The sequence below is a fragment of the Vidua macroura genome, chromosome 3, assembly GCF_024509145.1.
Source record: "Vidua macroura isolate BioBank_ID:100142 chromosome 3, ASM2450914v1, whole genome shotgun sequence".
NCBI classification, from domain to species: domain Eukaryota; kingdom Metazoa; phylum Chordata; class Aves; order Passeriformes; family Viduidae; genus Vidua; species Vidua macroura.
In genome coordinates, this window is record NC_071573.1 from 38,691,120 (window position 1) to 38,718,898 (window position 27,779).

The 27,779-nt window shown below is 44.2% G+C and overlaps 1 protein-coding gene across 6 annotated transcripts in view; it reads right to left on the bottom strand.

Moving 5' to 3' along the window:
* The window catches only part of SPTBN1 (spectrin beta, non-erythrocytic 1), a 117,831-nt gene that overhangs the window by 33,665 nt on the left and 56,387 nt on the right, over positions 1 to 27,779 (bottom strand). For all 6 annotated transcript variants that reach the window (XM_053972596.1, XM_053972595.1, XM_053972597.1 and 3 more), the window contains 11 exons: positions 13,409 to 13,560; positions 8,892 to 9,065; positions 8,188 to 8,279; positions 7,739 to 7,819; positions 6,910 to 7,025; positions 5,956 to 6,068; positions 5,167 to 5,354; positions 3,764 to 3,881; positions 2,321 to 2,479; positions 1,412 to 1,714; positions 506 to 659 (listed from right to left, as the gene is read on the bottom strand). In XM_053972596.1, the coding sequence (XP_053828571.1) occupies positions 506 to 659; positions 1,412 to 1,714; positions 2,321 to 2,479; positions 3,764 to 3,881; positions 5,167 to 5,354; positions 5,956 to 6,068; positions 6,910 to 7,025; positions 7,739 to 7,819; positions 8,188 to 8,279; positions 8,892 to 9,065; positions 13,409 to 13,560 (1,650 nt within the window). The remainder of the gene's footprint in view (positions 1 to 505; positions 660 to 1,411; positions 1,715 to 2,320; positions 2,480 to 3,763; positions 3,882 to 5,166; positions 5,355 to 5,955; positions 6,069 to 6,909; positions 7,026 to 7,738; positions 7,820 to 8,187; positions 8,280 to 8,891; positions 9,066 to 13,408; positions 13,561 to 27,779) is intronic.

The window sequence follows — 27,779 nt, forward strand, 5'->3', positions numbered from 1 at the left end:
AAAGACAAAAAAAAAAAAAAAAAACCCAAAAAAAAAAACCAAAATGAAATATATTCATGACTGTTTCCAGTGAGACAAAATTCACTGAATTCAGATTTATATACAACTGCACAAAATGGACGTCATTTACTCTGTTAAAAGCACTGGGTTCTAGGGAATTGCTTCCTTTTAGGATAAATCGGGACAGCATTAGACTGGGTCCAACAATCTCTGTAAATATTTGCATTAGGAACACAGCACGGGGAACCATGGTGACCTCTACAAAGTCACAGCAGCTGCTGGTGACGAGCATGACATCCCATGCAAGAACCAATGCCACACTCAATTCCTGAGCAGGTTCCTGGACAAATGAGTCGTTGAAATGCTGAGTACAGAAGGAACAAATGGAGCTGGATTCTCTCATTCTGGTGGGGAATTTAGCTAACCTATCTTGCAGAACTAATGAGTGTCACAGATAATGTCATAGGTAATTAAGACAAAAGGGGTTATGTTGGGTGCTGGTTACCTTCTCCATCAGTGGCAAACTTCTGAGCAGAGGCATTGACCCCTCTCACTCTCTCAGCCTGAATAGCAATGTCAGCTTCCACCAGAGCGTGTTTCTGCAGCAGGTCTTCAACTCCCAACAAATGTTTGCCGTAGTCTTGGGACAGCAAAAGTACCTGAACAAAATGAGAAAGACAAGTAAAACAGGCTGAAGGCCATAAGCTATTTGCTTCTTTGGGACTCCAGGCACTGTTATCTGTTGGTACATTAGGTCAGAGGAACTCCAGCCCCATAAGGACAGAAATTTCAAATGTAGAGACATGGCTGATACAAATTTGAGCCAGTATTTTTGAAATCACTGGCAACCATGAAGAATTTGACTGCTCTTTAATGAATTTGCAGTCTAGGATACTGAGAGGCTGAGTTAACTCAGCCCAGGTGCTGTGAGCTCCCGTTGAGCTGTTTCTTTCCTCCAACAGCTTTCAATTTCTGCTGGCTGATGGACAAGTCATGGTCCTTTCCCTTCCCAGATCCCAGGAGAACAGATAGGAAGAAATTCAAGCTTTTTAAAGCAGAGACGTGAAGAGGTGACTTGCTTCCCATGTAAATCATGATGGAGAGCGATTATTTAATTCCCTTTTACCAAATCTGTCATCTTTACCCAAGCACTGTGACCAAAACTTCTGGGCTCTATGAGGCAGACATGAAGCTGGAAAGTAGCTTTTTATAGGAGTGAACTTGTTCTTTGTCCTTAACGTGGTTTTAAACTTTATTGTTAACAAATCATAAGGAATTTGTTCACTGCTCTTGAATGTGGATCTTCTGGGTCTGTCTGCTAAATCAGAGGGGCAAAATGGATCTTGACACAAAGGGACACATACATCTCTGAGCAATATTTGGTCTGCATTCTCAAAGTACTTCCACCCACCTTCATCTCATCCATCCAGTCCATAATGTACAGCATTTCCTGGAAAATTTTCTGCAGCCCAAGGTTCATCTCCAGCCGCTGTCTCCGTGCCCGGAGCAGCTCCAGGAGATACTCCCACAGGCGGATAACATTGTCCTTCCTTGCAGTGATGCGTTTGATGTCGTGGTAGTTTTCAGTCTCAAGCTCCTTCGCCACCGCCACCACGGCCTGAACCCGCTCCTCATACGCTGCGATGTCCGTCTCGATGGCCTCGTGCTTCTTCGTGGCAGCCTCCACTGCTGGGAGGTCAAAGCCAAAATTGTCCTGCAAAGACAGAGGCACTTCTTCAGGAATGGCTGCTGGGGACAAAAGTCTCACTGCTCAATCTCTGCTGTCAGTTCTGACTTGACAAAACACACTTGTTAGCAAATCCAGGACCTCAAAATGCTCCCAAGAGTCTTCTTTAAATAAAATAAGAGATGCCTCTGATAATAAAGAACCACTGATAAAATCAGAGATATTATTCACTGCCTTTGGGGGAAGAATCACATGGCCATCAGGATTAGTCTGGGGCTGATCTAATATTATCACCTCTAATATTAAACAACAAAATTAACTCCTGGGCTAATTTCACTGAACTCACCAAAATATTGAGATGAAGAAAATATTGACTGTGGGTAGTTATTTCATCATCAAATTCTCCTGATCACAGGCTGGTAGGTTCAAAGAAGGGAATCCCAAATGTATAAAAGAGAGGATGTACAGTACATACACATATAGAGTAACTAAATACAATAAATAAATATACACATACATAGATGTAGTAAAATATGAGGCACAGGGAAGAAAATGTTCTCCTTGCAAGAACTGCATCCTGCAATTATTCATGGGAACCATTTTAGTCACCCAGACAATTTCTGAGAGCAGCACCTGAGAAACAAGACGTTGATTTTCACTCAGCCAAGTTTCTCTCATAGCTGCCTTGCGATCGAATCTCCGTGCAAGTTGTTCCAGTTTCTCTTGTCTGATGAGCTCATTTCGCAGTGCCAGTTCTCTTTCGTGTTCAGCTTTTTCCAGTCTTTCCCAGGCCTAAAGATGTGGAGGAAAAACATACAGCTTCTAAACAACACATTCTTACAAGATTATGATAAATCCCATCTCCTTTGCATGAAATCAGGGCTGAAGTCACTACAGGCAACTTTCACCAAACTGGTTCAATTATTTAAAAGCCCATAAATCCGGTTTGCACTGGCTGGCCCTACACCTTGTTTGCTACTATAAACACATGACTTAAAATCTGTTCTCAATTTAGTCAGTCATTTTCTGAGCAAGTTGTTTATCTCAGATGCATTTTCTCTCATCCTTTCTTAACCCCCCCCCTTCCCAACAAAGCCTAAGGAAACCACTTGGCTTGAATGTGTAAGAAAGTGTTTATTTAAAACAATAAAATCTCCTGAGTACTACTCCCAAACAAGCAGATTCTATGTTCTTCCTTCAGGAAATGGGAATTAGAGATTCATGGCCTCTCATCTCCAGAACTAACATACAACTGCTGTTCTTTATTACACTTTGGAAAAGAAAACAACTGCAGAATTTGGTTACTTCTGGTGCTTATGAATCCTTTTTTCCCCCCAAGCCAGAAGTTATTCATATGCATGATGATAATATTACAAAAATCAGAAGTCTTAGAAGCATGTTGGAAGTCAGCTAATCACCTTTTAGATCTTCTTACAGACAACAAAAATACACTCAATTAAACAGAAACTAAATCTAAATCAGAACAGATGGAAACTGCCTGAAACACGACTATTTTGGGCACTCCTCCTGCAACCAGGAGAACTAAGCAGTTTGATGCTCCCTGGGATGAGGCCACAGACACCCACAACAGCTGGTCTGGGAATGCCAAGCATGATCAAACACAAAGGAGGAAGCTGAAGCTGTTTGTTATCCTTGAGAGAGCCTGTCAACTCTTCTGTGCCCAGCCCTGCCCTACCAGCTGCAGCAGCAGAGAACAAGCTGCAGGACCCCAGAAGGATCCACGATGCCCAGGCAGGGCACTGGGAGGTGAAGGGGAGGGCACAGCACCTACTGCTGCTGCCTTCTGTCACTTCTCTTCAAAAGCCAGGTCCACGAGGTGCAAGGCAGAGCTGGCAGCCCCAGGAGCAGAAGCTCCTACAGATGCTGAGGACACCCCGGGCCTGGCTACAGGAAAAGGTCACCCCTCCTCACCCATCCCTTACAACCCCTACAACAAGGCTGGGGGCTGTAATAAAAAGGCTGTGACTAATAAAAAGTAAATGTGTTTGAGAAGAACAAAAGTTGTTGAGAGAAAACAGCAATATCCCAAGTCACGGAAGGAGCTGCTCAGTTTACCTTGTTAATGTCAGAGATGAGTTTGCCCTCCCTTGGCATGTACACTTTCTGATTGTTGGCTCTCATTTTGCTTTGGATGGTAAAAAGCAGCACTTCCAGGTTTCCTTTTTCTGTAAACCTAAACAAAATTTTGCAAGAGAATCAAGTTACAATCAAACTGTCATTACTGCTAAGGTACAATCATAGAATCATGGATTGACAGAATGGTTTGGGTTGGAAAGGACTTTAAAACCCATCCAGTTACACCCCCTGCCAGGGCAGGGACACCTTCCACTATCCCAGCTTGCTCCCAGCCCGGTCCCATCCAGTCTGGAGCATTTCCAGGGATGGGGCAGCCACAGTTTCTCTGGGCAACCTGTGCCAAGGCCTCGCTACCCTTACAAGGAAGCACTAATATAAAACATATAATATAGTAGACTACAATAAACTATAATAAAGCACTTGTTTAAAATGTTGACGTGGTGAATGGTGCATTCACATAAACACCTCCATCTTGTGTGGAAGCTGGGAGCAATGGAAATAGCCCACACTTCCCCTGGAGCCAGTTGGGGCAGAAAGCAAAAGCAACTTCACAGAAGTCAGCTGTCTGAGTGTTTGGATTTAAACCCCTTGGGGGACAGGAAAAGGCTTTTTTTTTAATTCTAGTACGTGCACTGTCCTAGTTTGCTCCATCGGCACAAGAAATGGAAGTTTTATTTAAAGCTCTCTGCAGTCAATAAACTCTTCCCACTGTTCTCCCTGAGCTGTATGCCTGGGAAATAAACAAACTCTATGGGCATTAGGGAATAGTCTGCAATTTTAGAAGGAGTCTGGATCCTGTGTAATGTTTCGGGTTGTGATTATTATTCACTAGAACTCGAATTAGACAAAAATAACGAACAGATTTGATATCACAATCCTAACAGTGGCTTTCCAGAAATAAGTTGCCCAGTTTTGCTTGTATTAGTTTGAGTAAGTAGAGATGTTTGACAAAGCCAGACATGCTTCCTCTTCATGTTGGATAAGCAGTAGGGATCTTTTAATAGCAGCATTTTGGTATTATCCACTGCTATTAAAAGCACAAGCAGTGACATTACTGTACTACCACAGTACATTATTACCACTCATATGATAAGACAGGCATCCCAGGGCAGTGACAGCTTCCAGGACTCCTAGATCCTGTGGGAGACACGCTTTTCTCGTTGCTGTTGTTATTATCTGCACACTGAACAGCACAAAGCAAACGGGCCCCAAGTAACTTTGATAAGTACCAATCAGGAATATGAGAGCTGGGCTTGCTCATGAAAATAAACTCTTAAGCCACAACTAAAATTACTTGGATGTGTTTGTTTTTTAAAAAAAATCAATGAGTGACTAAGCCAACAAGACCACTGACTGTTGTGCCAAACTGAGATTAAACTCACTTGGGTGGTTTCTCCACTGTGCGATAAGTGTTGAACGCCTGCAGCTGCTGCTGCACCCCAACCAGGGAGTTGGCGAATTTGCGATTGTTGAGGATGATAATGGTTTGCTCAATCCACTCCAGCAGGTCAGAAGCCAGGGACTCATATTTTTCTATCATTTTCTCTGTTTCAATGGCATTGTCAAGCACCTGCAGCAGCAGCACAACATACGAGTCACAAGGGGAGTGCTCTTCAGTCATTTAAATCCAACAAGCCACATAAAAGAAACTGCTGGGAGACTTGAGTTGTGAATCAGAGTACTCACTGCTGGGATCCCTGAGGAATAAGAGCTTGGCATTTTTCAGCACTAAATTCACAAGATCCCACAGCAATAGAGGGGCAGAGCTGAGGCTCACACAAAGATTCATGTTCAGTTTGCCAGCTGTAAGGATTGGGGCAATGTCGCCAAAGGACAGAGAATGACTGCACGTGTTTTAAATGAGGGACTTTTCCAGAGGAGACAGAGGGCCCAGAGGGTGAGGAGCAGTTAATGAGAAAGGAAAAGTAGCAATGATGCAAAATGAACAAGCAAAAATAAAACACCAGCCAAATGTTTTCTAATGTGAGGCAGCTGGAAATTAACTACTTCTCATAGTCACATGGGAATATTTAACATTCAAAATATGTTCAAAGGCAAAAAAATCAAAATTACCAGAGAGTGGACTCTTAAAAAATTAACACCCAAGGGGAAAAAGAAAATCAGAAATATTTCACCTGCTTTGTAACAATTTATAATTTAAACTGACAGACCTTTCCAATACGTTTTCCTTCGACAGCCAAAGCTTTCATCTTGGAGAAGTAGTGGTAATATGTCACCACATAAGTGATGATTGACTTTTCATCAGGGTGATCAACACTGATATCTGCAAACCAAACCAGAGTTATCTCAGCATGCTGAGGCTGCAGGGGTTACACCAATAGAACTCAGACTGCACCAAGGATACTTTTGGGAGTCAGAGATGGGTTCAGTGGCAGTTCAACCCCTAAGGTTGGTGTCCTAATAAAAAGTAAATTGAGCAGCTTTGCACTAGTTCTGGCAGTAGTGTGGACTGGGGCTAAAGCTTGGGGCCTTTGGGCTTTACAGTCAAGTTCCAGACTTTGCCACAGCTTGTACACAGCCAAATAACTCCTCTGGTGTCCATGTGAGTTGACAGAACTACTGTTAATTGACAACTTCAGTGCTGTGTCGGCATTTGGAGAGAAGAATTCAAACTTATGTCTGTCCAGGTGAATCTGAGAGACACAGGTGGAAAACAAAGTATTTATCAGCAATTCTGAGGCACTGGAAAATAAGCAAGAAGAAACTTGCCCGAACACATCACTCCTGCCCTGTGACACAAAAGGCTCTTGCCCCAGCACTGGGAGCACACATACTCCCACAGAAGCATCGGCTGAAGCTTCTCTGCTCCTCTTCCTTCTCAGAAGAAAGCGTCTGACTGGAATGACTTTATGGACACATGGCCAGGCCAACAAACTTGTCAGATGGCAGTAAATAAACACAGGATTAAGGACTCTTGTGCTACTGCTGCTCAGTTTGCTGCTGGAGACATCTCACATTCTCTCCTTCCCTCTCTGCCTGTATCACCAGGTGAGTCAGCAGCATCCAGCTGCTCTTGGACACAAAAAACTGTCACAGAGATGTGCTCTGACATGGAGGGGTGGGAGGAAAGAGCCCTTAAGTGCTGAAACTGCTGGAACTCTTACCCTCAGGGTCCAGGAGCTTGGTAAGACCAAGGTGCTGCTCTGCAAGGTTAAAAGCATTCTGCAGATTGTAGTGTGCGTTTGATTTCTTCAGCTTGTCAAAATCAATCAGATCAGGCCTAGACAGGATGGAAAATTCTTTAGATTTCCCAAAGCACAGTGCAGCCACCCTCAAATGAACTAAAATCTCCAACCCTTAGAAAACCCAGCCAAGGTTTCATGTGCCCTGTGCATTTTCCAGCAGTGTTAAAGGAATGAAGCAATGCCCAGCACATGGCACAGCAGGACCTGGCCATGAGAGAAAGCAGGGGAGAGCTTAACAGCAGAGAAGGTGACCCTGGAGAAGAGAAGAACAAACTTGTGGTCATGAGTCTCTCCTCATGCCCATGGAAGCATGCAATCCATCCGGATTAATTCCGCCTGAGCTTGCCATGAGCAGCATCCCCAGCCATGGCAGCCTGGCACCACATCCGGCCATCCTCAGGCAGGGACTTCCTTTCCCTCCAAGCTGCTCTGGGTGTGCTTCCCCACTCCTGTCCCCCAGTTCCTGACCTGGGCATTGGTTACTCACTGAGGTACAAGAACCAAACCAAACCCAAATAATCACAGGTGTAATTTATGCCCTTGAAACCAAACACAGCCTGTTTTGACTTGTGGTGTGAGAAGCTGCTGCCCAGCCAAGCTCACAATGACCACAAGAGCTATAAAGCTCAAAACAAGGCAAGTTGCTCTAAAACTCTCAGCAGCTACTCAACTTCCTGCTCTTCATGGATTTTTAAAATCAAGCTGCAAGGTAGCTGCAAAACCAGGGCAGACATTGAGCCACATGTACCTGTGCTTATGGATCAGTGCATTGAACGCCATCCCATCCCTCCAGCTTGTCGTAAAGTTGTGGATATTGACGTTGGGGTACCTGCAGAACAAAAACAAGGAGAGTGCAATCAGTACAGCATCCCCAGTGCAGGTCTGAACACTCTGGCACCAAAAGACCGAGCAGGATGACATTAAGTTTCCCGTGAAAGTGTTATTATTTCTTCAGAATAGGGAGAAAAAGAGTCAGCATATTACTATATATATTCATGGATTATCCAATTGGTGTGTTTATCACCCAGAATTAACATCATAAATTCAGACTTCTCTGACTTGTAAACATCAACTCATTTGTCTTGAATTTCCTCTAAATCCACTTAAGAAGATATATGTTTGCCCATTTAAAATTATTTCAACAAAAACTCAAAATGCTGTAAGAGCTTTAGAGATAATGACTTAATCCACACTGACCCAGCTGTTTTCATCTGGCACCACAAAAGCAAAGCATCTTTAGCAGATTTCTTCTCTTTGTTGTCCTCAGTTTCAACGCTGATATCTTGGATCTAAAAGTAACATAAAAGATTTCAATATTTCTCTGACAAAACACATTGCCTTTTTGGAAAAGGTGAAAGTAATGCTGGGAAACACCAAAATGAATGCTATTAAACGTTTATTACTATGCTATTTATTATGAGTTATATATTTATTATATGGATGTATTGTTCTTTCTGCAAAAGGACTTTCCAGCCTTTTTTAGCTGAGGGCAAAGACCAATCTGGAACTTCCTGGAAAACAAGAAATCTCAAGCCTTAGCTGGGACAGTAAAATAATTCCTGTGGGCACCCTTAATCCATTTCAGTGCCAAACCAGCCAGGTTATGGATAACCTGGAGCACGGAGATGGAGAGCAGCTCAGGGCATTTCCTCCTAGATCTAGTGTGGAGACTGGAGCTTCACATTTATTAGTGATTTAAAAATAAAGCCATATGAATTTCCCCACAGGAAACTCCCATCACAGGTCAGCAGCACCACAGAGACTGATTTATCCTGACAGGTTCCCAAGCACTTCTCCCTCCCATCAGATGGGAGCACTCTGCTCCTAAAATGCACAGAGAAGCAAGTGACAAACAGGCGTGGAAAGCTCATCCATGTATCTGTGTGTGCACACAACTCTACCTGGAATCTCAAGATAATGGTCCAAATAAGGCCAAGTGTCAGCCTGTGATTCCCATCCACAATATCATGAGATCCCATGTTTTCTAGGTGCACTCGTTGCTCTTTCAGGAACTGGAGGGCTTTATCCACATTCTCCAGGCAATGGATGCGCATCCTTCCTTTAGTTGGTTTAGGCTAGAAGGTAAAAGGAAGAATAAAAACATTTATTACTGTAGATGGGAGGGGGAAAAATCAGAGCTTGTAAACTCTTCAGTCCTGGCTGGTGCGTCACCACTCCCAGGCAGCAACGCTGCAATTGTTCCTCAAATTCCAGGGACAAAACCACTCCTTGGATCTTCCAGCGCATTTTCACCAGGATAATGGAAGCAGGTGCCAAACCCATGGTGGAAAAACCAGTATCCTGGACCTGAGCTGGACACATGGCCCCAGTTTCATTTGCCTTTCAAAGGATTTTCCCTGCTTACTTCCTTCATGTTTCCTCTCTAGGATATTCACTCACAAGCTCAGATTTGAGTTAGTCAGTAAATATCCTCCAGAAAGAAGTGGCATTGCTTTTCTTTGCCCAGTAAATCAGATAAAGAGTAAGAAAGTAACAGAGATTGATTACAAATTTTTCTTCATAGGAAAAAAATACTAATTACAAAATCAGCTACACCAATATAACACAGTTATATGAAGGCCCAGTGCAACTGCAAAAATGCAATGAATGTGTCATCAGCATTCAGAATTCTGCTGTAAAACTGAATAAAATTAAGGGAACTTCGTTGTGCAGATGAGGTTTACAGCTGAATAGCCTGTTCAGTGTGCACTGGGATGTCACCAAAGGCACTCAGCCAAAAAACTAACTGCCATAATTTCCTTGTTTTCTGCAGTGAATGTAATTAACTGGCCATAGAAATAGCTCAGGCAATATCCTTGCCCCAGCCTGCATTCAAGGTGAAGAGTTTCAGCCAGTGCCATGGTACAGTCCCTGGAAACACAGCCTATGCCACAGGAGATGGTGGAGAGGGAAGCCTTGCAGGAAGATGCCGTTTGGGACACACAAACCCTGAGGCCACCGGCTTCAGCCTCAATCAGCCTGGGTCTGTTCTCCTCCTGAGGCTGGGGAATGATGCAGAGTCAACCCACAGCTCACAGCAAGCGGGAGAATTTCCAGGAGACTCCCTCTGCTTTGGAGTATAAAAGGCCCTCCAAAGAGGCCCAGATTGCATGTACAGCCTGTACACACCCCATCCATTCCAAACACTGCCAGTGAAAAGAGACACATCTGGAGCAGAAGAAGCAGGAGAGAGCTACATGTTTGGCTGAAGCCTCCCAGAGATTCCTCACCCAGCAGGGACAATCTGGGATCCAGCCTTTAGCTGGCACCATCAATCATTAGGAGTGTAGAAAGCTGGACCTAAGGCTTGACTGAACATTGCAAAACAAAACACAGGTAGGAGGCAGTTCCAGAGCAGGAAGGAAGGTGGAGGCCTGGGTGCACCCCCAGCTCCAGCCCACGGCTTGTCTCAGCCCATGGCCACACCTGGAGCCCTGGACCAGCTTCCCAGGCCTGCTCACCTACACAAGGATGCACAAGGATGATCCCAAGGCTCAGAAATTACTGTGACTTTGGCCATTTCTCAGAAGCAGTGGCAGACCCCAGCCTGTCCCCTGTGCCTTAACACAGCCTTTTCCCACTGCCCAAAGCAGTATGTGCACTACCTCTATTGCCTCAAACTACCGAGCAGAAAAGGATTCAAAAAGCTCATTTTGTGCTCTCAGAAGCTCCATTGCCATAGTTACAGAGCCAAAACCATTCACCAGAGATGTTTTATGTAGAGGAAGAGGCATCTGAGTCTGGTTTGTTCAAGGTGTGGCTGTGCTTGCCACACTCCCCTGCATAGTCTCAGGATGAGGCACAGTGAGACATATCTTGCACATTTATTGGGCTAACACAGATCCAGACACTAAGTGGAGGGAAAGCAAGTACCAAACCCAGAGTCTTCACATACACGTTACAGGAAAACTGATTCTACATCAAAACCCTTCCTCTTTTCCAAGTGAAAATGTGACAGAATTCACTACAGAGAATGTGCTTAAGTGGTTTGACCTTTGAGACTTCAGGAATTGCAAAGAATTTACTAATCCTTAATTTGGTTAGGGAAGAAACTGAGTTAAATGCTTAATCTTAGGTCAAAAACAATTCCCAGCTTTATTTTTCTGTTTGGGAGAAGCTGGTTAACAGTGTGTGCAAACCAAGTTACAACTGTCCTTTCATGCTGGCTGGATTCTTTCCCACTGTGCTCAGTGAGAGCATTGCATGCTATCAGCTTCCTTCCAAACACTGCTGTGCGGAGGACATTATGCTGTAAGGTCTGGACTAAACACTTGGATTAGGAATCAAACTGAGCAAGGTCAGGAAGATGTAGGTGTTGCTGTTATCAGCTGCTCTCATTCTGAGTTTCTCCAACACACCTCAAAGACTGTGGGTTTTCATCAACAAAAATCACAATAAATTTTGGAAAATGCAGGGTTTGTGCAATCGAAGTGAGAGGGCAAAGAGCAGCCCTGCTTTCCTGACTGGCATCCAAAATCCTGGACTCTGCTCCACAGGCTCTTGAATCTGAATCCCAATTTCAAAAGAGAGGAAACAACTTCTGTTTGTTCGACTGCATCAATAAATACACCATGTTTATGGGACATTCACCTATGCTAGTTTCTGCTTTCTTATAATTTGATGTTTCTTGCCTTGATTTTAAGCCTTCTGCATAAGATCTGCTTTCAAATTTCTCTGGGGTGCCATGGAGAATTTTTTTCTAATATTGACTAAAATAAATTGCAAAAACTGAAGAACATCAGCAAGTGAAGGCTGCATGACAGTCCTCCTGGAATACTTTTTGGTGTGTGTAAGATTCTTACGGAATACTTTTGGTGTGTGTAATTGTCTCAAGGTTTAGTGCATTGAGTTTACTCTTGTTTGCAGAGGAAGGTGTGGTGGAATGCACTGTTCAAACAGAGCCTGCTGTCCTCCAGCCTCAGATAAGGAAGCTACAAAAAGAATGTGTGGTAGTGCAGGCAGCTGCCAATGCCAGACACAATGATGCAAGCACAGCTCCAGGAAGCTCCTGTCCTCTCCTCACCCCATAGCTGCCCCAGCCCTGTTTGCATTTTCCAAAACCTAGAGTGAAATATGGAAATGAATGGTGCAACCACAGCCATAGGATTGCTCTGAGCTTCCTATTTGCTGCTGAAAGTCAAAACTTGACAGGTAGACAGGCAGATTTAACCAGAGGTGACACAGTTGGTATGTCAGCCCTCAAATAATGGGGCATGTTCGTCTCAACTATCCCTGTATGAGGAATATCTGCTATCTGCAGTGAGCACATCAAACCCAACACGTCGCTGAGGCGAGCGGTCTGGCAGAGACAGAGGGGGTTCAGAGCAAACTACAGCTGATGTACACCAGGATTTGTTATCCCATCCACACAGGCACTTCTGTGCACATCCCAACTCCCTTGCCCTCCAAGATGCACTCAGGCAGCTCCTCTCCTGCCTCCACACACACACACTAAACTGAGCCATATGTTCCACTCATTAACCAGAGTCTTAAGCCACAGAGCTCCACTAATAGGAGAGCCTGATGACAAGTGATTACCCAGCCCCCTGCAGCCTTGGGTCTTAGATAAAGACTGGTATTTCTTTGAAAAGATTGCTCTAAATTAGGCAGTTAAGAGCATCGTCATCATTTAAGGAACTGAAGGAGAAGCTGATACCCAGCCATTTCCTGGCATCCAATTTTCCTCTTGTGCAGCAGCATTTTCCACTACAAGGACTTTCTTACTCACCACTCCTTGTGCTGGTACCAAGGGGGTGCTTCAGCACACCCAAAGAACGAATTTGACCCATTTATTTATATTGATTTTAGATATTCCCCTAACCAAAGAAAGCCCAAACCTTATCTATCTGAGTAAAATCAAGTACACTCAGGGACATTCCTCAGCAGTGGGGTGTAATCAGCTGCTCCCAGGGTGACGTGGCCCTCTCCAGTTGTTGTCCTGCACAACCCTGGCATGCTGTGGGAAGGGAGCAGGGATGTGCCAGGCCTGCACACCTGCATCAGTGCAGGGTTTGTTAGCAGAGAAATGGGCCACTGCCCACAGGGCCCAGGAATGTCCCCCAGCATATCAACTCACCACCACCAAAGGATCTAAGGGGCTCAGGAACATTTTGTACTCTGTGCCTGTCAGATCTGGAAGCAGGGAACATGCTGCTGGAAGCATTCAGCATGTTACCAGCAAGGAACCTTTGAAGAAGACTTCCTCTGATTCCCACTGAAGCCAGTAGGAAGATATTTTAGTGGTGTATGGATCCAGCTGAAGCAATAGAGCTCTCTTTTTTTTTTCCTTTAATATATAAAAAGACATTTTCAGTGCTGAACCCTCAGCACCCAGATTTCCTATACTGCAGTTGAGACAAGGATTCACAAAACCCAACCCAACCCAAACCCCCCACAATGGATACCAATAAGCACTTACAAGTCTCTCTCCTGAAAGCACTTCCAGGAGTTTGATGAGCATCCTCCCATCTCGAAGGTCAGTGTACAGGTCTGTAATTCGGCAGGACACACGAGCCAAGTGGGAATTCACCCACTTTGTGAAGGTCTTCTTCTGAACTGCCTCACGTTCATCTGTGGGGAAAACAACATAATGTTACTCAAAGTAAATCACAATTCACGTTTCTAGGTGAAAATGGGATGCTCAAACATTTAATATTAAATCAAAGGTATGGCTTGTCTTTTTGGGAGAATCATTGATGAAATTAGGACTTTTCATTGAAAACCCACCATTCTTCACCTGCTGAGTTCACCTGCTCTGGAACACACACAAATCCATAACAGATCCCCCAAAATAGCACAAGTCCTTTTGGATTAAGACAAATATGATAGAGAGCAGAGACCAAAGCTTCCCACTGACTTTTTTCCCTTCTCATGGCAATATTTATTTGCAGATTCAACATTTGTAACTGTATTTACACAATGTCAACATGAATTTTTCCATAACTGTATGCCTGAGGTAGACAAGCATTTATATCAAGCCATAGAAAAATAGATTCTTTCCACTTTCCCTTCCCAGAGTCTTTCACAACAGTTTATAGAGGAAAACATTGGCTGTGAGAGCTCTCTTACTGCAAAGGCTCACTGCAGTTCACATTAATTCACAAACTCCTACCCAGCTCCTATCTGCCAAGCCCAGAGCTCTCAGACAGAAAACATTATACATCTCTGTGGTTACATTCTTTTGCCAAGGGCTTTGGATGAAGCCTTGATAGCCAAAAGTCATTTCACTGAGCTGGGAAATACTAGAGACCAAATTTGTCAAAACACAGGTGCTCGGACTCGGACTCTGGAAGCCACAGTTAGACAGATGAATGGAAGTGCTCTGCTTTTCCAGGCAGACAAGATTCCAACCCTCCCATCAGTCTCTATAAAGTTGTTGGCATGTGCAGAAACAGGATATGAAGACAGATTAATCCTAAACTGCAGCACCCCCAGCTCTAAAAGCCCCAAGAACGTTGCTTAAAACACGGAGAACATTCCAGATCTGCCTGCCCAGGGGTTTGGTGGATGCTGTCCTCACAAAGGAAGGATGTGCTCCCTTCCTGGCAGTGCAGCATGGTGGGGGCATGGTCCCAGCACGTTCATAACCAGCCACTGTCTCCAGGACCTTGGGGATAGCAGCAAAAATCTCATCATGGTGATGTGGGATGACAAAGACGCTGAGAGTGAAGAGGACAGAAAGCTGGGGATCAAGTAAAATAAGAAAAGACAGTAAGAAGAGAAATCAGATAACAGAATGGTGGTGAGTGGGAGGGAGAGCAGACCTGCACTGAGTGGTGGTTTGCACAACTGCGCAAACCCCACCCTAAGATTTCAGTTCCTCGCACTTATTTCTGAACTTGTCCTTCCTACCAAGGTGGTTAAACATGACCAAATCTACTACCCTGAAACTGCCCCATTTTTGACAGCTTTACCTACCTGTTAAGGTGTGAAATTACAAATGTGGCTAGGAAAAATGTCAAAGCTGGGGTTAGTGACAGAACAACATGCTTTGGGTGAACTGACAGTTTGCATTTTTGTATTTGCCCTTAGTCTGTATGGAGCAGAGGATCCCTGTGATAGAGGAAAAGAAGAGGAGATCAGCAGGAACTGCAACTAGTGTCAACTAGCTTTAAATATATTTTTTATGAACTATTTATAGCAAGTGCCTGGGAATGCTGTATCTGCATATCTGCTTGTCTAGTAATCCATGCCTTTACTTGAAGTATTTTTTTTTTAAATGAGTCACAGAAGAGAAACCTTGCAAATAATCAGAAATAATGTCTCTTTTCACCAGCTTGTACAAGCCCCAGAACAACTCAGCAAGTTTGTTTATTTAATCACTGTAGTCTCTACACAGAAGCACAACATTCAGTGATCCCTGTGCTTTACATTCATTCCAAAGAGAAATGCCAATGTATAGGACCATGAAAATAGAGTTGGATATATAAAATATTATGTAAAATAAAAAGAGCTATCAAATATCATCTTAAAGCCAACCATTAAAAAATATTTGGTCAAAAAATATGGTTATCAATAATTCTCCCAATTTGGGGTCACAGTGAAAGTAAAGAATGGGAAAAGAATGTCCATGTGGGTTTAGTAAGAGGAGATCAAGAGTCAGGGCCTAATTTTGAACAAATCAAAGACACAATGTGGGAAATGCAGTGACACATCAAGTCATGTTGTGAAACCTTTAGAGCCATGGTATTAACTGACACCAGCTTGGGACCTTCTGGTCTTGAAAGCAAGTTAAGGAAGCCAACAGAGCAAGCAGCCCTTCCAGGACAGGGAAGACAGGTCCCTCCTGGGGACATCATCCATGTGGCTCTGAGGCCACTTTTGAGTCCCAAAAATCTTTCCCACCCTAGCACTTTCAGTGGCCCCAAAAGAGGACAAAGTGCATTTTTCAGGCAGTGGGGACACAGGGAAAAAACCCTGATAAAGTTTGACTGACTTCTTGTCTTGGGTGTTGCCTCAGCATCCTTAAGCACAGTGAACTATCAGGGAGGGAGAGGATGGGAATCCAGCCTGGCTGGAGGCCCTCTATGCTCATGGAGCTGATGGTGGTGCCCTTAGGAGTGTTTTCTTTACTCTAGAGTTCAAAGTCGCTGCCTCTCCCCTTCTGCTTTCCCGTTTCCTCAGCCTTGCTCTCAGTAGCCTCGATTTCCTGTTTACAGTGAGAGGCTGCAGGGCCCGGTCGGTTTCTCTGGCTCCCACCTCCGCCCCAGCTCGCTCTTGCCTGAGCTCCTCTCACCTGATCCCCACCCATCCTCTGTGGAACCGGCCTCCTCCCTGCTGGCTCCACCACTTAAAAATAGTGTGAAAGTCTCTACTGGGACCACAGCTGTGCTGGTTCCAGCGCTAACTCCTCGTGCTGAGCCTACAGTCAGCTTTTTACATGAGCGCCAGCAACTTCAGTGCTGGAGCTATTCATAGCTTTTCACCTTCTTTCCATCTCTCCTCTGACTTACAGGAAGCAGGGCTCAAAGCAGGGAGATCCCTGATTGTCTGGGTGCAGCCCCATGGGAAAACCCTGTGGTTTTCCACAAGGGCCAGGCCCCATATGCCACTGCCAACTTTTGGGAACAACCAGCAACTTACGTCAGAAAAATGCCACTGGAGAGACACAGCAGCTCTTTCAGGCTCCTAATGGGGCAGTCACCCAGGCAGGCCAGGCTTTATCCTGCACTTGGCACAGGCGGAGCACAGCTCTAATTCCCCACTGACACTCTCAGCCAGAGAAGCCCCTGGAGGGAGAAGGCACAGCCCTTCTTACCTGCATCACTTCACTCCTCTTGCACAACGTGGGAAAGCAAACCAAGCCCATTTGGAAAGTGGTGTGACTGGGGTTGGTCATGCTGAAACCTCTCCTGATTATTTCTACATGGTGTTTCACAATGACACCAGGTTTTTGCAATGCTTTTATCAACCCTTTCTAACTGATAAAATATTTTTCTGCTCTGAGGTTTCAGGTTAAAACACACACAGAATTAAAACCAAGGAATTTTGATTATATGCTTCAAATAAAGAAAGATATGTACAGAAATGTGGTGCTTAGAGCCCTGACAAATTGGTTAAGCAAACAACTGTGACTCTCTTAATGTGCAGAAACCTCCACAGTAAGGGCCAGGTGCATCCATGAATGGTGACTCCAGGGATTTAACATCAGCCATGGGCCTTGAGTGCTATTTACAAACCTCATGTGATGGTTTTGACAAATGTCCTTCATATTTTCAAAAACACAGTTATGGATTTTGAAGATTAATTAAAATAAGAGGATATGGGTGGAGCTCCAAGTGTCCTACAGCTTGGGAAAACATTTGTTTCCCAAGGGTAAAGAGAAATGAGCAACATGCAAAATATGCACAGCAGGAAAACGGAAGCCGCTCTCCAAGCAGTATCAATAATAGAGAATCTAACTTATCTTGAAGCAACACTGGGGAGGAAATTTCCTTTATGCGGAAGGCCCCATGACAATGCTACCACCAGACAGGGGCTTGCAAACTCCAGCACTGTGATTGTGATGCATCAAGGGCTGACTTTGTTTAGGAGTTTAGTAAATAAACCAGAGTTGGTACACTGAAAGCATAAACTGAGCTGGACAGGATCACAAACAGGCATCTAACCCCTTCCTCGCTTGAGGGGAGACTATTCTTCCTCCACTAATTTGATGAGAAAAAATCTGACAAAAATGCAGTCCACTTTCTGAAAGCACAGAGCTCAGTTACGAGTCCCCATTGCGGGACAGTGAGAGGGATGTCACATATACCACCCCCCTTATCACACACTCAGCTCCACTGGGTGAACTCAATAGGGCTGTGCCAGAATAATGGAGAATTTAATAACTGCCCTGGGAAAGGCAGGGCTACAGGAGCTGCCTGAGACTAACGTGGGCCCCATGACCCTGTGTATTCCCACATGCCAGCGGTCATTATGGGCCCCAGGGCCTTTGCATGCAGCAGCACTGACTGCAGCCATGGCAAAGGTTACCTGTTACCTGCCTGCTAAAACCACCTTCCAGACACCCTGATCACTTCCATACCAGTCAAACCACATTTCCAACACACTGACCTTGAATCCCTTTCAAATGGATTGGTAAATCTGTTTAGGCCATGCTGCTGCCAGCCCTGCACAGGTGAAATGACTTAGGGTGTGTGACAGCTCTCACCAGCCCCTGGACAGGGGCAAAAGCCTCCACACAGCAAAGGGGGTGCTCTCAAAGGAGCCCAAACAGTGAAATTGGAGCAAAAAAAGGAGAGCTGAAAGGAGCAGTCTGGAACTGCTGCTGGGCTCTCAGCTCCTCAGGACAGCCCAGCCATCAGTGGCACCAACAGCTTCTCTGCTGAGTCCAGCCCAAGGGCATCTGCTCTTGGCACTGGCATTGTCCATGGATCCCTGCAATACCTCAAGTAAGACAAATTACAGATGATTTTTAATCCCTAACTCCAAAAGCTTCATCTCCTGCAGGTTTCCATCTTATACTTCCATGCTGGAAGTCATTTCTCCAGCTTAAAATGATTATTTTTTTTATTATAGCATCCAGTGTGTCCTACATGAAGCACTGCAACATCCACTGACTCAGAGATCAGCTGAGTGCTGCTCTAAGCACACCACTTCTGCTGATATCCACTATCCACAGCTTCCCAGAATTTCCCAGATGATATCCTCATTTCACAGAGCACAGAGAAAACAGCTTCCTTTCACAGGACAACATCCCCATTGCCGTTGGTGTTCAGGGTACAGGATATTCACCCTATGCTTTCTCAGAGACGCAAGGATGTGGAGCGGAACAGCCAGTAATATTCACAGCTTCACAAATTCCAACTGTGCCTAGAGGTTTTTCAGTTGAGAAAGATTTGTGAGGGAAGGGCAGATCAGCTACTGGGACCAGAATGTGGTGATCAAATAAGATTTTATCAGTAAACAACACGACCAGATATGTTGTGATAACGTTCACTGTTTGTTGGAGTAAGCAAAGAGCGATAGAGAACATGAAATAACTCTGACATGGGCCCAGCCTCTGATATTCCAGGCAGGCTTGAATGGAGCAACCTGGCCCTGAGGTACGCAGAGCCCCTCAGTGGGTCTGACACAGCTCCTTTGGTCACTACTCCAGCGGCACCTTGACAAACAGCGTTGGTGGCTCCTGCTCCTTAGATTCCCTGTCCAAATCTACGGCTGTGTGCTCAGAGAAGGCTGGGGAACTGCCAGCAGTCCTGGGCTGTGCCTCAGGCTGGGGAAAGAGGCTGAGGCTGGGTTTGTTGTGCTCCTCACAGCCCAGCAGGACCCCACCCTGGGGTGAGACCCCCTGTGGGACTGCAGCTTGTGGGGTGTGTAGCTATGCAAAGCACTGAACTGATGCATCACTAGATATAGCCCAGAGGGTAAAATGCACCTCACTGAGGTGCACTCCACTGAGGATCAGCTGAGGAGAGAAACATCTGGCTTGGGTAAACACTCCCGAAATGATGGCCTTTCCAGATGGTCCCACACATGCTGTATTAGTCCTTGGGCATCAGGAAGTCCAGAGAACAATGCATAAGCATGCACGGCCAGGCACAGATAGTCTAAATGGAAATATATTGGAATTGATCTATGGGGAAGAAAATGAAGGAAGGAGGAAAGATCACTATTAGCTATCAGCAGAGAAAAGGAAATTTTCTCCTAACATTCAAGTTTCTTTCAATATTCAGGTATCCTATAGCAATAAACTGAGCAGTGAATGCATGGATGCTGCTTTTCTCTAGCTGCAGATAACAGATTAAGACTGAAAATTGGGATTGATAAAAATGGAAGAAACAGAGCTCAATGTAGAAAGCACAAGTCCATAGTACACACACGCAGGGACAAGGAAAAAACTAGAACAAAACCTGCAGGAAGTCAAATTTACACATGACACACAGAGAACATGATCCACGTGGGTCCAGTGCTTAGAAAAACACATCTCTCACTTTAATCTTGCTGACAGTTTACCGTGGAGGAATGGGAGTGGAGCAGCTGATCATTCTCATGCAAATAGGATGCATTTGTTAATGGTTGTTTTATGGCACAAAGTAATCTGTGGAGTAATTTCCAATCCAAACTGGTGAGATCACACCAAAGCTTTTACTTGCTCCAGCATGACTTACACAAGAACTTGAATGCAAATGTTAAAGATGACAAAGTAATGGAGGGATTTTGTTTGTGCTGTGTTTAGCTGGTGATTTTATTAGGAGCAAAATCTTTGCTGCTTTCCCGACTCTGCTACATGGAGACAATTGTGGAGAAATCAGGGGTGTGTTCAGCAATTCTTTTGCTTTTACTAGGAAGCACCAACCAGCTGCTAAATCCTATTAAATATCTACCCTTCCCTAATAAACGTTACAACATGTGACCCCTTTCACTGCTGAAAATCCTCTGGAAAAGAAAAAAGGGAAAGCTACATAATGCAGCATGTAGAACAAACAATTCTGCTGCTTTCTGTCTTTGATGGCACTAAACCTCCCTCAATGACATGATGCACAGAACAATGTCCAGGAGCCAGGCAAGCATTGCGGGGTGTGGAAGGGCAGGTCCCTTCATGGTCTTTATTTTTATACAGAGTTTATGGCATTTTGGTGTCAGCCACACAAAAATGAACCTTCCACAAGCCAGACGCAGGTTCATGTACAGGAGTGACTATGTTCATCTCCAAAAAGTTACTGTAAAGCCTCCCACAGCAAATAAACATAAAAGTCATCTGGGTTTAACAGATTAAACTGGTGGAAGAACTCAGCTTTTGATTTATAGTTTTTGTTTCAGTTCAGAAGATAAGATGACATATTTAAGCAGATTTAGAGGAGCAGGTGCCCAGCTCTCTGTGCATTGGTGATGGCTGTGTGAACTGGTGGTTTAATTTCAGGGGACTGGAATACAAACCTGTGTAACCATCTCCCACAACATGCCTAGCTCCCTCGGTGGAGAACACCCATCACATTACAGCAACAGCAACCAGTCAGCTGCTCTTCTGGTTCTCCAGGAACCCTACCTACTGCTGGTTCTTCTGTATGAAATACAAAGTAGCTACAGAAACATCACCTTTAGTGGGCAATTCAAACGATTTAACACTTCTGGGGGCTGCTCTTGGAAATACCTACACGCATCTTCAGATTCAATTACCACCACCTATCCTGGCTTGCACACAACTGCTGAACAAAATGATCACAAGGACCAAGGCCTGAACCCCAAACTGTATCACAGAATCACAGACTTGGGTTGGACAGGACCTTAAATATAATCCAGTTCTACCCCTCTGCCATGGGCCAGGACACCTTCCACAAGGCCAGGTTGCTCAGAGCTCCATCCAGCCCAGCCTTAAACATTTATTTCCAGGGATGGGGCAGCCACAGCTGCTCTGGGCAACCTGTGCCAGGGCATCACCACCCTCATAGGGAAGAATTTTCTGCCAATATCCCATCTAACCCTTCTCTCTGTCAGTGTGAAGCCATTCCCCCTTATCCTGTCACTCCAGACCCTTGTAAATAGTCTCTCTCCATCTTTCTTGTACCTTCTTCAGGCAGTGTCAGGCCACAGTCATGTCACTCTGAAGCTTCTTTTCCTCAGGCTGAACAATCCCAATTCTCTCAGCCTTTCCCAAAGCAAAAGTGCTCCATCTCTCTAACCATCTTGGTGGCCTCCTCTGGGCCCGTCTTCCTCCTTTCTGAAGAAAGATGTTACAAAGCCATATCTATAGCAAAAGTACAGACAAATAAAGGAGTAACTTTTTGGCCTCATGATGTGCAGTGTTCAAATGGGCCTCCTTTAAAAAGCAGCATGGAAAATGTCTCAGTGCTGTTGGCATTTTACGCAAAAGGACACAAACCCCTCATGGCTGAGTTGATTTCAGTGCTTGTTGCCACTTTTCCCTTTGCATAAGAAACAAATCACTTCATCAAAAGGAGCATGGAAAAAGCATCTGCCTGTCCCAGGACACTGCAAAATTCTCACAGAAGAAGAACAATGAGAACCTGAGGTCACTGCACTGTTTCAAGTACACACACACAGAGTCCTGGCGGATCTTGGCAGTTTCCTTTAAAACACATTATATGCATAATTGAGGGAAGTGCCAGGGGTTTTTTGAGGGGGACGAAAACATTTTTCTATATGTGTCCAAAACACTCTCTGATTGGCAGTGTTGAATGAGTATGAGAGCAAGGCTTGGCATGGGCAGGGAACATACCAGGTCCTTCTCTACATCAGATCCATCTTATTTCTTTCCGTGTTCAGCAAACCCAGCAGAATGAGAGTTTTTACAGTGGATTCCCACTTGTCTATAGGAAGAAAGCAAGGGTAGGAAGAAGGATCTGAAAGGTTTTATTATTTCTGTTGGTCTCTTTTCCTTTCAGCATTCTTCCTTCTTCTCAGCACTGTAGGAAATGCAGCTGCTCTCACACAAGACTACTGGCACTGCTATTCCCCCAGTGCAATTCCTACTGGTCCTGTGTGCCTAGCCTGGGACCCTCATTAGCCAGGGATTTGAACATACAGAATTGTAAGTGACATTAACCAGAGATGAGTCACAGAGAGATGAGCATCAGAACTCAGCACTCCCTGTGAGGACAGCAACGTGCATGATGAATCCCATCTTTTCCAGAGCATACCCTACACTGTGGGTGACCACTTCCAGTGGCACATGCCACCCTGGAAGGAGGAGACCTACCAGGAGGCAAGGCTGGGGGGGAACCAAGCAAAGGCAATCCCAATGGCATATCCAGAAGAAAGCTGTCCCTGTGAGGGTGTTGGGACACTACCTCCCCCATAGGCTGTGGGAACTCCATCCTTAGGAAGATTCAGAACTCAGGAGGACAAATCCATAAGCAACCTGATCTACCATGGGAGTTGCCCCTGCCTTGAACACGTGTGATGGACCAAATAAACTCTTCTTCCAACCTGAAGTATTCTGTGATTCTATGAATTCCAGCAAGCTTAAGCAAGAATAAGCCAGAAGGACTGCACTGTCAGTATTCCTATGGAATCCCACTGAGGGATTTCAGAGGGCTGTGGGACCTCTTCTTTCATCTCAGGCACAATGAGATGAGACATTACATGGAGAGCAAAGTCAAAACTGTAGTATGTTTTGACCATGCTTCTGTAAAAACTCACTGCAATCAGAATGAAGAATAGATGAAAGAAAGCCAGACCTTTGTTGGTTTCATGTTTAAATCTAATTTCACCTTAATGACAGAGAAGCATGAATAGAAAATAAAGAAATCTACAATGACTGCATTTAATCCTTTCAAAATATTAAATCTCTGTGCTAAGAGATGTTATCATTATAATTAATTGCTGCTAAATTATAATTTTCATTATCACAGAAATATTTTAAATGGAAGAACATGTATTTAAATAACCACTGTGTTGATCAGGGATTAATAAGAGCTGAATTCATAGCCTTGCTGAACAATGTGTTTAGTTCCTGCAGTTTCCATGGCCACACAATAATTTACTACTGTTAATTGCATGCCATATTGTAGAGTCAGATGCACTACACTGTGCTTACAGGATGTTGAATAAATTCAGCAGCACCACGGGTAAGTCAGACCATAGCTCAGCAAACAAAATCCTAGAGATGGAAACTGAGTGAGTAACAGCAACAAAAATACTGTAAGTTACAGTAAAAATCACTTGTATAACTGAAGGAACCTTGACATTTATAAAATGCCATTATTTCTAAAAAGATAGTTTTAAAAATGCATTTATTTTAATGAGATTTGATACAAAGTGCTAATAAGAAGCATTAGAGGAAAAACCCCTAATCTTCTCTGGCTCTAACCTGCAAACCCATCATGCAGAGCTCCCAAGAAAGTCCTGAAGTTGGTGTCTTTTGAGATTGGCAGAACTGACACCTTCATCTGTTTGCCTGCTTAAGAAAAGTGCCAGAAAACTGAACCAACCATGATCTCAACTTGAACACACATTCCAGCTAGTCACTCTGTATAGTAAAGGAGTACTTTAAGAAATCCATGTGGCAATTAAAAAAATAACAATAATAAGCAATCTTTCTTTTCATGCCACCTTAATACCTACTTTATTGGGACTTCTGAGGCACAAACAAGTTGCACATGCATTCTAGTTCCTCACCTCAAAATTTTCTTACTTGCCTGTTTGATTCCAATCCAAAGGTCATTTACTGATCTGCTTTTGTGGGACAATGTGGCATGTTTAAGCAAAATCATTTTAGCCTTTGGGATTATGCAAGAGTGTGGAAAAGAGATCCCTTTCCAGCACAGTACTTCCTGCCCAGGTAATAAGTTTCAAAGCAGTACCAGAAAAAAACCCTTTGACTGAAACCCTCTAAAGTCTCTCTGAGATTTAAAAGGTGATGCAAATTTGAAAAAAATAGGGTAAATTATACTTTTAATACCTTAAATGTGTATCTTCATTCAGAAACATCACTTATTACTTGTTTTTCTAGTCTTAGAAGTAGACTTGTGAGTTGTACTGATTGTGCAAGGCCATGACTGCAACAATTGGAAGGCCCTGCATAGGGACAAAGGTGTGGCTCCTGTGGAAGGGATCCAGAAGTATCTGCCTTCACTTTCTTTCATTTTTAGCACAATGAGAAAATTATAAAAGCAATCAAAGACTTCTGATCACAGTCATTTCACTGATGCCTCCTTAGCCATGTTGCACATTGTCTCCATATTCTGGGTTTTTTCCCCTCAAAATGTGAATCAGTGGTGTGGTGTTTTCCTCAAAAACCCCCCAAAAACAGAATAAAGTCCCAAACAGACTATGAGGTAATGGCAATTCATAAAGGAAAAGCAACTTCTGAAAGTTCAGTGTCTAATTAATGCTTCCAGTTGTCTGTTAGTGTAACAGCAATGTCATTAGAACATAGTTCATAGGTATTGGTTAAGCACAGAACTATTGCACATTGGCACAGACTATTTGTGTTTGCACCCATCTTACACACCTCCAAATCACACAGACACGGGTGCACAGGCATGAGAATGCACTGTCGCACCTCAAACCCATTTGAATGTTCCTGAAGCCTCAGTCACAACTCACTGATTTTCAGGTCTCCAAATTTACATACATTTCACACATTTCAGCCCAATACAGACACACCAGATGTTCATGCAAAAGGAAAAGATCCATGAATACACTCCTGAATGTGAAGGCCACGGTGACCTGCACCTGATGCCAGGGAAATGTTTCTGAATTTGGCAACAGGAGCTGAACCAGAAGGGAGAGCTGAGTTGTGGAGCACAGAAAACAAAAGGTGTTCCGGCATTAGGTGGCTCACACAGACACCTGAAACCTGCCAGGAACTGGATAGGATGGGCCACGTTCACGAGGCTGGAGGAGAGGGAAAGGACAGCCACAAACCCAGCACCCTGAAACGGGCACTGCAGAGATCACACCACCCTGCCCAGCCATTTCATTCAGGAAAAACAGGGGGAAGTCCCCTTGGAGCTGCTGTTTTATTCCATGCTTGTCCCAGCCCTGCCATACCCAGCGTGGGGAGCAGCTCTGCTGGCGCCAGGGCAGAGCTCCAATCCCTCCCTGAGGGGGATGGCACTGCCAGGACATGCTGCATGGTTAAAGGGTTTACATATTAGGTGTCCTTAAGTGTTGTCTGCTCTCCAGGACAACTTGTGACTGCTTTTATTTAGGAAAAAAGTATGTGCAGTGAGGAATTAGCTGGAACACGGCTGGCGCCAGGCGCTGAGGACACAGGAGCATCTTTCAAGTTGCACAGAGCATCATTAGCATCAGTGTGCTGGCAAACACCAGTGCAAGTCAACTGTTAAGAGCAAAGGCTCCAGTAAATAAGGTTTATATCATGGGAATTTTATTATATACTCTATCAGACATATTTATTTTGGAGGAGAGGCAGAGAGAGAATCATTTAGTAATATATCAGCAGCAGGGGATCTATGGAAAAAAATGTTCCATAACTTCCACGTCTCACCCTGTGAGTTCCTCTCATAAGGACTTAGGCCACAGCTAGGAGCAACAGGTCCAGATACAACCAGCAATTAATCTGCTATTAAAGGCTGACAGACTATCACTGCACCTGCACAAGTGACAGTGGCCAGGACATCACCAGGGAAACAGTCTGCAGGCACTGCCAGTTTTCTGAAGAGACTTACTTGAGCTAGAAGTGGCACACTCTGTTCCTGATCCCAGATGAGGAAGAAACTCACCTCACACCCCACAGGGTGAACAAAGACATGGGAAGGGAGAACATGAGACACTCAGCACTCAAAGGTAAAGATAATCCAAATTATTGGATTTCCTATGACGAGGATAACAGAAAGGTCAGAAGTTCAGAACACCACCAATATTTGATGTTTCCAGACACCTCTCCTATCTATTTAAAGAGCCTACCTTAAGTGCCATTCCGTAATGGCTCTTACTCATATCAGCCTGCAATCACAGCACAGTCACATCTGCAATTTCACAGCAGTCTCTCCCATTATATTGCCAGGCAATCCAAGCTGACAGAGGAACACACCCTGAAAAAAGCAGCTGTTGCACTATCAAGGTCTACCTTCCCTCCAAATAACTGTGGAAAGATACTAAAGTAGATGTAGAATTAATTATTACCCAAAGCAAACCGTAGTTCATTGACTACAGATGGGATGGTCAGGTTTTCACTTCTCTTTTTTCCTGGAACTAAATCATAATCAGATCATATTGCCAAAAACTGGAAACACTTCCAGGACAAAATGAATATTAAGAACTGGACTTTGGAGGCTTTTTGAAACGAGAAGGCAGAACCCAATATATGGTATTAGCATGGAGAAGCTGAAACCAAGGGGGAGCTGTTATTTGAGAAAAATCTAGGAAGAGGAGTGGATTTGAGAGACAAAATCCCTCAGCACTGTGTTGTTTGTGCAGTTCCTTTTAATGGGGCTGCATTGGTTTATACTATCTGAGAAGTGGATGCTGCATATTGGCTTATTTTCTGCAGTTTGCCAAGCCATTAAGTGAAATTTAGGTATTTTGATAAACCACAGAGGTTTAATTCCAAGAAAAATCTGGGCAGCCAGCATTTATTCTGTTCAGATAAACTCTTAAATCTCTTTGTAACCACATGTTGTTTTGTTTAATCTTTGAATGTATAAGGTCACCCTTTGCTTGTGATTAGAGGACTGTGGTCACACAGATCATGTTTGTACCTTGCCATTGCACTTTTTCCATTGACCCTTTGGTGAGCACTTCTTCAGCTCCTCAACCTGAAAATAGTCCTAACAGAACTAAAACAGGCAAGAGAACTTAAAGCCACTAATCTCAAAACCAAACCAATCCTAAGAAGCACATGCCTGGCCATTTTGGCAATACTGTAGGCATAGATGTTTGAAGTCTCTGCAAGGACACCAAGTATGCCTTCTGTACAATGCCATTTGGGATGATACTGCTCTTTTTTGCTAATATAAATAATACATAAGAATCATATTTGTGACCTCCTCCCCAAACAGTTTAGCTAAAACCACTGCAGGATTGTGCATGCTACTGATTCCCACCAAAGAGCAAACTGACCCTATCCAGTGTCACTTGGTCACGTATGTATAACTGGGCTTGTCCTTTCAAGTTCCAGCTTATATTTTTATGAACAAACCAAACTTGACTGAACACTGGATTATCAGCACTTCCAGTTATCCAATGAAAAGGCCACTTGGTAATGCCAGCTCTTTTACAAGCCCTTTGAAAGGCAGAAGCGTGGCCCCCAGACCATGTCCCAGTGGCTGCCTGCGTGTCTGCCAGGCTGTGCTGTTCCCTGCACACTGAAGGGCCTTTCTCTGTAAGCTCCTTTCTAGGGAACAGTGGGGCATTGAGCA